Source organism: Nicotiana sylvestris, chromosome 10, assembly GCF_000393655.2.
Source record: "Nicotiana sylvestris chromosome 10, ASM39365v2, whole genome shotgun sequence".
Classification (NCBI taxonomy): Eukaryota; Viridiplantae; Streptophyta; class Magnoliopsida; order Solanales; family Solanaceae; genus Nicotiana; species Nicotiana sylvestris.
Genome location: NC_091066.1, coordinates 171422199 through 171435763, shown reverse-complemented (window position 1 = coordinate 171435763; position 13565 = coordinate 171422199). Strand labels below are relative to the sequence as shown.

At 33.6% G+C, this 13565-nt stretch overlaps 1 protein-coding gene across 1 annotated transcript; it reads right to left on the bottom strand.

Annotated features, from left to right (window-relative positions):
• Positions 1 to 6700: 6700 nt before the first annotated feature.
• LOC104236148 (pentatricopeptide repeat-containing protein At1g71060, mitochondrial-like) lies at positions 6701 to 8754 on the bottom strand. The gene is made up of 2 exons (XM_070160792.1): positions 7069 to 8754; positions 6701 to 6954 (listed from the first exon to the last, which is right to left on the bottom strand). Exon 1 carries the CDS (start codon positions 8728 to 8730, stop codon positions 7207 to 7209), a length of 1524 nt encoding a protein of 507 aa, XP_070016893.1. The 5' UTR covers positions 8731 to 8754; the 3' UTR covers positions 6701 to 6954; positions 7069 to 7206.
• Between the last annotated feature and the right edge of the window lie 4811 nt (positions 8755 to 13565).

Sequence of the window (13565 nt, the reverse complement as noted above, 5' to 3'; positions counted from 1 at the left end):
GGTTGGGTCAATTTTGAACGGGTCAAAAGGAGTTCAGCCAATAATTGGGTGGATCAAATGATCTGCCCAAAAGTTATTTGGGCTAAGATAGATTGGGTCAAGATGGGCTAAAATTTAGGTCATAACCCAACCGGCCCAACTCTTATCAAACTTTACTTAATATATGTTGCTTTCTATAAATTGTATAATTAATAAATACGATTTTTTTCTTTTATTATGCTCATATATAATATATCAAAAAAAATTATTTCTAAAATATTTTGGCAAAGTTATTCATGGATTAATATTGGCTAAAAATCAGCCCAACTTTAAATGTAAAAATAACATGGGCTATGTCACACCTCCTTTTTCCGCACCCACGGGGGCGCGATGGGAGTTTTTTTCAATTAAAGGACAATCGAAATGGGATTGGTTTAATTATTTCAGAGTCGCCACTTGGGAGATTTAGGGTGTCCCAAGTCACCGATTTTAATCCTGAATCGAGGAAAAGAATGACTCCATATTACAGTCTGCGTACCAGAAATCTGGATAAGGAATTCTGTTAACCCGGGAGAAGGTGTTAGGCATTCCCGAGTTCCGTGGTTCTAGCACGGTCGCTCAACTGTTATATTCGGCTTGATTATCTGATTTTATACAAGTGTGAACTTATGTGCAAAATTTAACTTTTAACCGCTTTTATCATTTACTGTTTTTATCAAGAATTGCAACGTTGTGAAAATGTATCTCGAACCGCGTTACAATCAATGTACCCGTGGTCGTCGACACACTTTGACTCCGTTGAGATTTGGATTTGGGTCACATCAATGTGCACCCGAGTTTAAGGAAATTAAATTATTAAAGGCGCGCCTAAAGCGACTAGCGTATTTATTTTGGGTAGGACCGTGGAATTTTGCTAAACGGTCCATCCCGAAATCTAAGCAATTTGAAAACAAATATTTACTGAGGGCCCCGCAATTTTGTATTTTTATTTGGCGAGGCTCATCTCATTCTTATTTATTTATTTATTTATTTATTTTTCTCTTTTTTTTTTAGAAATAGGACAAGGCTAAAATAACTACGTTTTTTTTTTTGCTACATCGCGAGATCATAGGTTATAGATTGAACCTATTTGATGAAGCGAGTATTTTTCCGCGGAATTATCATTGCTACTATAATTTCAACATTACTACCACATGTATAAACAACTATTAAGACAAACTAAATAATTAACACCTTTCAGAATATGTGCAAACCTCTATTACGACCAATATTTGGATAACAACAATTTAAACATGAAGAAACAAAATGTCAAATAGCTACTTAAAATAACGAAACAACGGAAAAGACATTCACGGCCAAATTTCAACACCATACGGAGTTAATTATCAAATATAGCAATTCGCAATCATCATGTATATATGTCTCGCGTAATTTCGCGTACTATCCGCATGAACTAGGATTATATTTCAACAAGCGCATGTACATGTTACTAAACAACAAATATGAAGGACACGGACAGAGATGACCTACTTGATATTATCGTCCGATGCGTTGGACCTGCGACGAAACCTCGGACAACAACCTCGAAGCTTCGATACACGCCTCCGAACAGACCTCAACAAACGATCTCCAAAAATGGACTCAAACTAACGGGCTGGGATGCAACGACACTTTGAATGACAAAAGAGATCGCACAACAAAATGGAACGCAGGGAACCCACTGCTGGACAGTAGCGTGAATGACCAATTATGGAGGTTCAACTGATCGTGTGGTTGTGGTGTGTGGGGGACGACGGACGAAGCAGAAATGGTAGACTGCTGGTGGTCGCCGGGGAGTGACGGACTGGGCAGTGACAACGAGGGGGGGCTGTTAACGGGTGTTTGACGGACGAGGCAGCTGGAGAGGGTTTGGAGGTGGAACGAGGGTGGTGGCGTTTGGTGGGGGTGACGACGAGCAGCAATGTCGCCGGGGAAGATGACGGAGTGGTCGCGAGGGAGTTTGGGAGGAGATGGGGTGGTCGTTTGATGGTGGCGACGGGCAGTGGTTGACGACAAGGAGGGGGAGCTGTTTGGGGTGGTGTTCGGACAGTGGAGGTGGGCGATGGAGCTGGTGGGTTTTGGTGACGGGGGGTACGACGGGTCTGGTTTTTCCGGTGGGAAGATTAGGAGGAGGAGGGTGGTTTTTTTTTCACGATGGTTTAGGGTTTTTGCTTCTTCTTCTCAAAGAAGAAGATGAACAGTATTTTTTGCCAAAATTTTCAAAGTCCTCCCCTTGTCAAATGTGTTTGTCCGTGTTTTGTAATGTTTTGCCAAGAAAAATGAGCCCCACGCGTGGTGGGGTTCAAGGTTTATGTCCCCCACGCGTGGTGGGGTTCCCCATGTGTCCTGGACACGGTTTATTATGGGCTAGGTCCGAAAATTAGGCCTAAAAACCGGGTAGTTTGAACCCGAATATTATTCTTTTGCCCGGAGCCGAGAAATAGAAAATGTTGCTTAACTAGTCCTATGTAAGCAAAATAACTACCAAAAATAAGACTAGTATTTAACAAAACTATATCTTTTTAAATATTTTTAAGGATTTAAAATAGCTACAAAATATTAATAAAACTATTTTTTGTAATTTTCGTAAGTATTAAGATAAAATATGAAGTAATATTTTTGTATCAAAGTCAAAATGACTATAAAATATTAATAAAACTATTTTTTGTAATTTTCGTTTTTTTAATAAAGACAAAATATAAAATAATATTTTTTGTATTAAAACGACTACAAAATATTAATAGAATTATATATATTTTTTTGTAATTTTCGAATTTATATAAAGTACCAAAACAAAGTACAATTTTTTTTTGTATTTTTCAAGTTTATGAGAAATACATAAACTAAAATTATATATATATTTTTTGTAATTTTTCTTTTTGCAACGAAATAAAGTAAAAATAGTTAAAATAGCTATACTAGACCCAGTTTCACATATTCACGCTAAAAATGTGAAAATTCTCGGGGAGGGTCAAAAATCACGTGCTTACAGGCTAGCCAATTTTTAAACTGGTCATTCAGAAATAGCCAGTGTTTGCAAAGTCATTAAAAATAGTCACTATTTTGCTGCAACACGGAAAGTTCCAGCATAATATACTGGAGATCAGTGCACCTGTGTATGAACTTCCTGCATATTATGCTGGAACTCCAACACACGGAAAGTTCAAGTATAATATACTGGAGATTGGAACACCAATGCTCCAATCTCCAGTATATTATACTGGAACTCCAGTATAATATACCGGAGTTTATACTGGAACTCCAGTATATTATACCGGAGTTTTTTTCCGGATTTTGAACAGTATTTTCGTTCATATTTATGTTTATATGAAAAGTAGCTATATTTTAATTACTTTTGAAACCATGACTATTTTTAAATGACCACTTGTATATCTGGCTATTTTTGAATTTCTCCCATTTTAAATGGGTTGAGATCGGTTGGGTCAAAATGGACTGAGTTCAGTAAATGGATGGGTCAATAACCAGCTCAACCTGGGTTGGGGGGGGGGAGGGGGTTATTTGGGGCTTGGTCCAAATTTGACATCCCTAGTTTCTTAACTACATTTTGAAATACATTTTTTTCATCATATTGGCATGAGAATACTGAGCTAATCTACTTCAATTTAACTTCAAAGATTAGCCAAATTGATTATCGAAAAGCAAAAGAATTTACATAAATAAGAATAGAAGGAGTAATTAGTAATTCAAATGGGGTTGGTTGTATTATACTACACAGTACATAGCACTTAAACTCATAAAATTATAATGAAGAAAAAAATACATAAAAATTAGAAATTATCGTGAAATATTGCTTAGTATAATTTATATATGTTATATTAAAAGCACGAAGGCCCTTAGCGAAATGTCGTTCGCCTTTTTTACCCTTTAAAAATATATATTATATTGAACAAAATAGTAATTTAACAATATTAAAACTTTAAAAACAACTAAAATTGTATTTATTAAATCTTTCCTTATTGACTTAATTTTTCCTAATATAAATTCTTTTTCCTTACTTTAAATTAGGGCTAGCGAACGGTATCAAACTCTATAATAAACAACTATTCAATCAGTTGCTAATCGCTGCCAGCCTCTAATTAGGTTATGATTTTCGATTTAAATTAAGTTTTTCCTTTAGCTTTTGGCTTTCCCAAAATTTGATCTTTATTTCTTTACTTATTTCATGAAAAACAAATTATCGTCTTGGTAAAGTCTCTATTATAAATTGTGCAATCAGTTCATGTATCTTGAATATTTTTACCTTGTTTGTCGTGTTGCATCTCATTGACGTATCAAAACTACAAAGAATTCATAATTCCAATAGAGTATCAGACTCTTGATCATGAAGCATCCAGGCGTTTTTTTGTGATAGCGCCCGAGAATTTCACTTAAATTTTATGAACAACGACAACCCAGTGAATGCTCACGTTCACTTAAATTTTATCGAAGTTACAAATTTTCTGTTTGGTCTAAGTTGTTATTTTTATGATAACGAGTATGTAGTTCTCGTGTTTATGGGTGATTGATCCTTCCTGGTGTGGTATTCAGGGGCGGAGGTAGTGTGGTAGTTACGGGTTCGGTCGAACCCAGTAGCTTTTGTTTAAACACTATATTTGTATTAAAAAAATTATTAAATATATAAAAATATTTAATTGCGAACCCAGTAACTAAAACGAGCTAAAATTCTAGCTCCGCCTCTAGTAGTATTCTTGCTTTCAGAAAGATGCATTACCAAAGTGCAACATCAGTATTAACTATTAAGACAAGCATCAACTAAAATTTTATAGTGCTATTTATACATGTGCACAAAGAATAATTTGAGGTAGCTTATTAATTTTTTATTTCTGTATGTAAATGGTTTGATCATTAACGAGGGATAGAGAAATTAAAGAGAAAAAACACCGGAAAAAGGAATAGGAAATTCCACGATAAATCTTATATATAAGCCTAGCCTATGAGATAAGTTTGTATAAATCTTCTATTTCATATGCACAATAGTTAATTTTAAAATACTATATATAAGAAAAAATAACATGAAAATTGTTATAGTTATGTTACTTAATTCAAATAAGGAAATAATTTATACAAGGTAAATTTTTATATAAAATGTGAGTCCTTGAGCTCTGTACGTAAACGAAAATTCAACTAAAATAATTTTTAAATTATTTGGATTGTCAACTAAAATTTTATAATGGTTCTTATTTGAGGTGTGAATGTAGTTAGTCATGCTATGTAGAACTTTAAAATCAATTAAAATTTATTTTATATAAATTATGTTCTTATTAATTGAATTGGGACAATTGTCTGTTAACTATGATTTTTCACCCTCTTGGACTCTCTTTATGTAATACTTTTGCAATATATTTAAATCTATATAAGTGACACTTTTCCAGCATGAAAGCATTAATATACGTATAACCCGTGAATGTGTGTGTATATATATATATATATATATATATATATATATATATATATATATATATATATATAAAGCGCTTAAACGAATTTTATTATTTTGGCATATAGTGTATGGAGTATTATTGCTATTACAATCAGTTTCTAACCACGTAAATTATCCACAATAAAAAATTAAAAGGTTTAAAAATATATAGTAGTCATTAGTTTTATCATTATGATAAGCAGTGGCGGATGCGGCGTATAACCTACGGGTTCAACTGAACCCATAACTTTCGACGCGGCGTAAAAATTTGTATGTAAAAATTCATTAAAATTGCAAAAATAGTAGATATGAACCCATAAATTTAAAAATACAATGGGTTCAATGTTAAAAGCCTTAAAATTGAACCCATAAGATTTAAATCCCGGATCTGCCTATGATGATAAGATACAGAAATACATATAAAAATTAAAATAAAATTGACTGATGTCAAAGATTAAGAACATAGGAATAGTATTGTCAAAGCTATTAGATGCAATTGGTTGTGACAATACAACATGCATAAAAATTAATCCCAATAGTTATGTTATCTTTTCATTAAATTTTTATAATAGAGTATATATAGTTCTTACTTTTAGCTAATAAGTTATTTTTCAATTTAGAAAGAAGAATTTTGAACCCCTTCGTGGAGATCCTGCATCCGCCACTGCTTACAAATTGTTTGGAACATTGTGTTTGATTGATTCTGCCTTTTTTTTTAAAGATTTATTTTGTGTGTGAATTGATTTTGATATGTTGGTGCTTTTTTGTTTTATGATACAGGATAGGTTGATGGTGGAACTTTAGTGCTGTGACATTTGGAAACTGGAAATTATACTGCTGGTTTTGGTAACAATAGTTTTAGAGTTAAAGTGAATGAAATTGTAGGTTCTTGACTTTGAGTAATATGAAATAGTTTGACTAGTAGAATTGAGATGTATTTCAATACCACTCTCCATCTTGAGAATATTAATATTCTGCGATGCTAAACATTTGTTGTACTCTATTTTTCATCTAGGTTTCCACTTTTCCTTAGCAATGGTTTTAAACGGATTAGAATTACTTAATTGGCATTTCTTTTCTCAACATCCTATGTAGGTCAAGATTTTAGTTTGAGTTTAGCACCAACTACTCGCGAGGCGCTTACAAAAGTGTAGAATAACAATATTAAAGAAGAAATATAAAAAACAAATACTACTACGATTCAGTACCAAACAAGTTAGATTTGGCTATTCGAATCCTCATTAAACATAAAAGTTCACTTTGCATTGCCCATTTCGGCAGTAATTGCAGAAAGCTTGTTTGTAGTATCCATAGCCATATGTGCTAGTGCTCAATTTCTTTGAAAAGAATTTGATGAAGCGAGATCCAGTCAAGAATTGGGGCCTCACAATCACTAGCCAATATGCTTTTCTCTCATGCCTAATATGCCGCCCCCTGGGGACTACCGATAGCTTCGGTTGTTGAATCTCGTGCAAGTTAGATTGTGGTTGTATTGGCTGCAAGCGGGGACAAAAGTGAAAATGGACATAATGAGGCACCTTGGATGTTCCAAAAAAACTCAATCGATTCAATTGTGAAGAATACAAAAAAAAAAAAAAAAGAAGGCAAACCGGCACACTAAGCTTCTATTATGTGCGGGGTCCGGGGAAGGGCCAAACCACAAGGGTCTATTGTATGCAACCTTATCTTGCATTTCTGCAAGACGCTATTTCTACGGCTTGAACCCGTGGTTCCACCTTAAGTTGTCTCTATCCAACTAAGTTGCTTTTCCTTAGTTTCTCAAGTTTCCTCCACAAAGCTTTAACAGTATCCTCTTTTCCCTCTTCAGGAAGTGCCCGTTTTAGATTATCAAACAAGGGAAGTGGAGGTCTCATGCCCATATCAAGCATTTCTTGAAAGTATGTGCAGGCATCATCCAATCTATTCTCATGGCAAAAGCTGTTAATCAATGTCGAAAACATATGCATTCCCGGAAGAACTCCCCTAGCTTTCATTTGATCCCATACCCTTAGAGCCATATCGGTCCGGTCCTCATTGCAGAACATCCTCACCATTATCTCGTATGTACTCACAGTCGGTTCGCAGCCAGGATCATTGCTCATTTTCTGAAACACCAAATAAGCCTCATTCGTTCTTCTGGCCTTTATAAGATGGTGAAGAATGATATCATATGTTCGCGTATTTGGACCAATCTTACTTCTCCTCATCTCATCAAGTAACTTATATGCATCGTCCATACGCATAGACCAGCAATAAGCTCCCACCATTGCGTTAAACGTGAATACCTCAAGATCAAAACCACTACCCTTATATAGCTCAAAATACTTAAGAGCCTCAACCAACCTTTTCTCCGATCCCAAACCATTTATCAACGTGCAATACACATGAGGGGTTACCCTAATCTTCTTCCTTTCCATTTCGCGTAACAACTCAATCGCCTCACCATACTTTTTAACCTTGCAATGAGCATGGATCATGATTCCATAGCTCACGACATCAGGCTCAATATCATCAGCCTTCATCTCCTGATAAACTTCATTTAGCCTCAACAAATTCTTCTCTCCACCCCACCCTTCTAACAATATAGTATATGACTTAATATTAGGCTTGAATTTCCTTTTATTCTTCCATTTATCAAACACCTCTTGTGCTTTCCCAACATTCCTAGACTTGCTCAATGTATCAAGCAATCTATTAAAATCTTGCAACTCAACAACCAACCCATATTTCTCCATCCTCTCAAACGCCTCGATAGCTTCTTTTACCTTCCTAGCACGAGCATATCTCCGTGAAATAAGTGCAAATGACTCTTTACACAACAACCCTTTTTTCTTCAACTCATCAACCAAAATCCAAACCATTTTAAACTGTTTGATCTTTCCTAAAGCTTCAATCAACCCATGATAACTCTCTGAAGTATGCACGAAACCGTTCTGTTTCTCAGCCCAACGGAAAAAAGACAATGCTAAAACCCCAGAATTGCTGAGCTTCTTTACAACCTCCTCAACTAATAAAGGACTCACATTTACTGAAACCGAACCCAAAGCATCAGTTACACATTTCGTCGAACAGGTGGTGTTCAATAAAATTTTGCAGATTCTTTCTGCTTCTTGGACAATTTTTGGGTTTTTGGGATTTAGATTTTGGTCATTAACATTAGAAATGACATGGGTATTTACTGAATAATAATTAATTTGAAAAAAGGGCACTAATTTGCGAAAGGGGGTTATTAGGGTTTTAGGTATGCGAAGAAGGGATCGATGGAGACTCATTTTTGGGATGAATTGCAAATATTTTCTCTTGATTGGACGGGACAGAACGTATTTATATTCTCTTTATATATTAGAAGCAACAGTGTGGGCAATTTAGTAATTGTACCCAAACACATTATTCCCATTGGTCCAGACATTTTGTTTTATACATTTGCACAAAAGAAATAATTAACCAATTTTTGCTTAAATATTTTGACATATAAAATAGTAAAACATTAGTGCTTTGCATAAATTAATTATCCTATATTTTATATTATTTCAAAGCTATTCTTTCTTTTAAGTAAAACATTTGTGATAAACATTTGGAGGTTTAAATTTTAATCTTTTCTTGAGAAATTTTTAAAATGATGTGATTTAAGACAAGACATGCTAATTTGAGAAAGTGCAGATATTAAGACGCTTCAAAACATGTCTATATAGGTACGTGAATTAATCATTAATTTTCATTTTTTTAAATCTTTAAAGCTAAATTTAAAATTACAAGACTAATATAGTTTGTTGACATTTAATTATAATATATATATATATATATATATATATATATATAATATTATATGTTTACTTTTTAAACATGAACTTCTTCCCATCATTAAAGTTTCAAGTGTATCTAAAAATTAGTAGTTTTAAATATCATAGTCAACAAAAAAATCTCATTTTATAAATTAGAACTTGATGATTATGTCTGATATTGTAAATTAAAATTGACTTAACTTTAGCATATTTATTTTTAAAATTTCATTAAAAAATAATAGTAGAGTCCTTTTTTGACTAAACAAAAAAGCGCATCTTTCTAGTTTAAAATCGATCTTTATTCTCAATCGTTATATATTGAGATTGATCGAATTTTAGTATATTCATCTTTAAAATCTTATAAAAATAATGGTATAATTTCTTATTGGGTAAAACAATTTTGGTTAGAGTAAAACAAAGACCAACTTGACATAAAACAATAACAACAACTCAGTAAAATTTTCCAAGTAGGGTATGAAGAGGATAAAATGTACGCAAACCCTACCCCTACCTCGGAGGGATAGAAAGGATGTTTCCAAAAGACCTTCAGCTTAAGAAGACGAAAATCGACAATAAAATATTTGCTAACAACAAAAATCAGAAAAATAATATATGCATCCAACTTGACATAAAGAAGGGAAAAAAGGTATCCATCTTACCTATAATGTTATTTTCGTTGTTCATATTTAAATAGCTTATTTCCCCTCGGATTGAAAAAAAAAAATAGTGCCATTTAAGATCAGGGATGAAGCTACATGTGTTAAAGGATGATCAATTGACCACCATTTGCCTAAAAATTAAACTGTATATATAGGCAAAATATTATATTTTAGAGGTATATAATATATACCGAACACCTTTTGTCGAAGAACTTTTTTTCACTTCTTTTAATTTGAACACTCTTGAGAAAATTCATGACTTCGCTTTAAGATAAAATATTCCAGAAGATACTTATTCTGAATGGGAGATATAGCATTACCTGAGAACTATGAATATTATTTTAAATAACCAATATTATAGGTAAAATTTATGTTATAGGTATATCTAAATGAGGAATTTACACATAATATAACTTATTCAAAATTTAATTAAATAAGTTATAACTACTTTTAACTTTTCACATTCATAATATATCTCATATATGTTGAGAAAAAGACCCTGATGTATATTACTAATAAATATCGTGTACAATATATTATATAATATAAACATATTTAATATTGTTTTAAGTATACAACACAACATACCTTTCATGTACAATATTAATGGTTTATGTGATGTATACTACTAATAAATATAATATATTATATATACTAACTTTTGGGGTAACCTTTGAAGTTATACCCGCATTCCACGAAATTTTATACAGTGTATCCTCTCGAATTTGAAGTTATTTAATTTCTTCAATGCAAATTTAGAAATCAAATCTGAAGTTCTTCTATCTTTCAAATGCAACTTCAGAAATTCGAATCTTAAGTAGTTCAATCTATTGAATACAACTCTTAAATATAAACTTGTTCTTCGATTTTCAACAATCTAAGAGCCCGTTTGGATATAAGAATTTTTTCACTTTTTTTTTTGAAATTTTTTCACTTTTTTCGAAATCATTGTTTGGCTATAAAATTTCCAATTTTCACTTGAACTTGAATTTTGAATTTTTTCGAAAATTTGAAAAACTCCAAAAAGTTATTTTCCGAAATTTTCACTCAGATCACTCACAAAAATTAAAAAACAACCCAAAATTATATTCATGTCCAAACACAACTCTAAATTTCAAATACCATTTTCACTTGATTTTTTTTTCTCACTTTTTTTGAAATTTTACAATTCTTATGTCCAAACGCCCACTAATACATGATTCAATGTAAGTCTACTTCAAATGAGCTCAAATTTAAAACATAACCTTCAAAAATCATAAAGAACAAATTCCAATCATTAAATTATCCAAACGACAAAAAATTTAACAAACTCATTTTGCAAAAAATTTGAGTATCAATTAAACTTTTCTTAAAAAGTAGGCATAAATTCAACGGATGAAACAAAACTGGACGCTACATAAATTTTTTACCTTTGACTATGGTCGTTGGGCCCGGGCACAGCCCAGGCTTACCGTAAATATTTAATACCATAAGCATCACATACAAAATTGAACTGATTAATTTTTTTTTAAGAAAAATAAATTAATGAAAGTCATATAAAAATCTGTATTTTTTGAGATTGCTGAGTTTTACATAATTGAGGTGTAAATCAAGCTTTGTTCCTAAAAACAATTATAGAGTTGAGAATTAGACCTTCTCCAATATAAATCAATAAGCAAAACAGAAAAACCAAAAATAGAAATAAGAACCATAGTTCGCTTTTAGTTTTGTTTTTGTTCTTCATTCACTCACTTTTCCATTGATTCAGATAAAACAAGTGTTAATCAAATTACAATTGATTAAGAGGGTGTTTGGCTAAGCTTATAAGCTGGTCAAACTGGTTTATAAGCACTTTTTTGCTTATATATGCATTTCGTAAACACTCAAAGTCCTTATAAGCTAAAATCAGTCATAAGTTGGTCACCCCCAACTTATGATTTTTTAGCTTATATGTACATTTAGTTTGACCAAGGTGTCGCGCCCTCTTTTTTCCCTCTCTGTGGGGAGAGAGAAGTCCGGGTTTCAACATTCATGGGGGGTAATAACTCATTTCCTTTTGGAAATTTAGGTTTTTGAAGAGTCGCTACCTAACAGATTATGGTGCGTTAGGGCACCTAGAGTAATTAACTCTTGGACTAGTTTGTATTACCAAAGACTTAGGGTAAGGGCTCGAAATAACCTTGAGAGGAAGGTGTTAGGCACCCCTCTCCGTCCACAATGGTGGGTTCCGGCCGAACTTATACTTATGAATTAGTCATTTTAACAAATAAATAGTTTAAATACATATTTGCAAATAAAGGCATGTTTTGGACATTGTAAGGTTCAAGTAATGAAAACAAGGGAAAAGGTTGGAACATAAATAAGGGGAAGTAAATTTATTTTTAAAAAAAATTATAAGAGTTGAGAAAGAGGGGTCCTAGGTTGGTTGGCCTATAGGATCACCCCACACAATGTCCGATAAACACTCCTCAATGAGAGGCTACACGTGACATTAGCGCGTAGTCATCATATCCTTACTACTCAATTCCCTCCCCTTGGTCATAGCCTAAAGCGTTCTAATAGCCTTGATAAATGTCCTATGCGTGCACTACCCGTCCCTTCCTTGTGGTCTTGGAGGTATTTTAGGACCTCTACTTTTGGACAGTTCTAGACCCTCCTAAGTTGTTTAAAGGATAAAAGTTTAGGCGCCAATCAAAACAGTTAGGACTGCACGTAAAGAAGGAACAAGTAATGGCTCATATTTCTATGTAACGACCCGATCGGTTGTTTTGAGCTTTTGCATTTCGCTCGCCAGTTCTCGAGCATGAATTGCCCTGTGTGATGCAATATAACTTATGTAAATCGTTGGTTTTAGTTTTCAATATAATCGGAATAAACTTGGAAGAACAGTTCCCAATTTGGAAGCTTGAAATTTGAAAGGTTTGACCAATATTTGACTTATTTGTATATGACCTCGGATTGGAATTTTTATGATCTGGTTAGCTCCGTTAGGTGATTTGTGACTTAGAAGCGCGATCAGAATGTGTTTTCGGACTTGTAGAGAAGATTTAGGCTTAAATTGGCGAAGTTGATATTTTGGCAATTTCCGGTTGATAGGCGAGATTTTGATATAGGGGTCGGAATGGAATTCCGAGAGTTGCAGTAGCTTCGTTATGTCATTTGGGATGTGTGTGCAAAATTTCAGGTCATTCGGACGAGATTTGATAGACTTTTTGATCGAAAGTATAATTTAAGAGTTCTTGGAGTTCTTAGGCTTGAATCCTATGTTAAATTGGTGATTTGATGTTGTCGTGAGTGTTCCGAAGTTTTGAACAAGTTTGAACAATGTCATGGGATGTGTTGGTACAATTGGTTTGAAGTTCCGGGATGTTTTAGGCCAAAAATCAAAGCTATAGCAGGTCCAGAAGGGTTGAAGGCCTCGGAACCCACCAGTGCGGTCCGCACAAAATGAAGTGCGGCCGCGGCAGGTGTTGTACGGACCGCACAAAATACTGTGCGGCCGCGGTGGGGAACGTTTCACTGGTCCTACTTCGGAAGCTCATATCTTTTGATCTACAAGGAATTTGGAGATGATTCAAAAACAAAAGTTATAGCCCTTCGTGTCTAGTTTTCAGAAAAATAAAGATATCTCAATTTGGACATTTGTAGCGAAAGTTATGGCCAAAATACTAAAGTTTGTCACTGCAG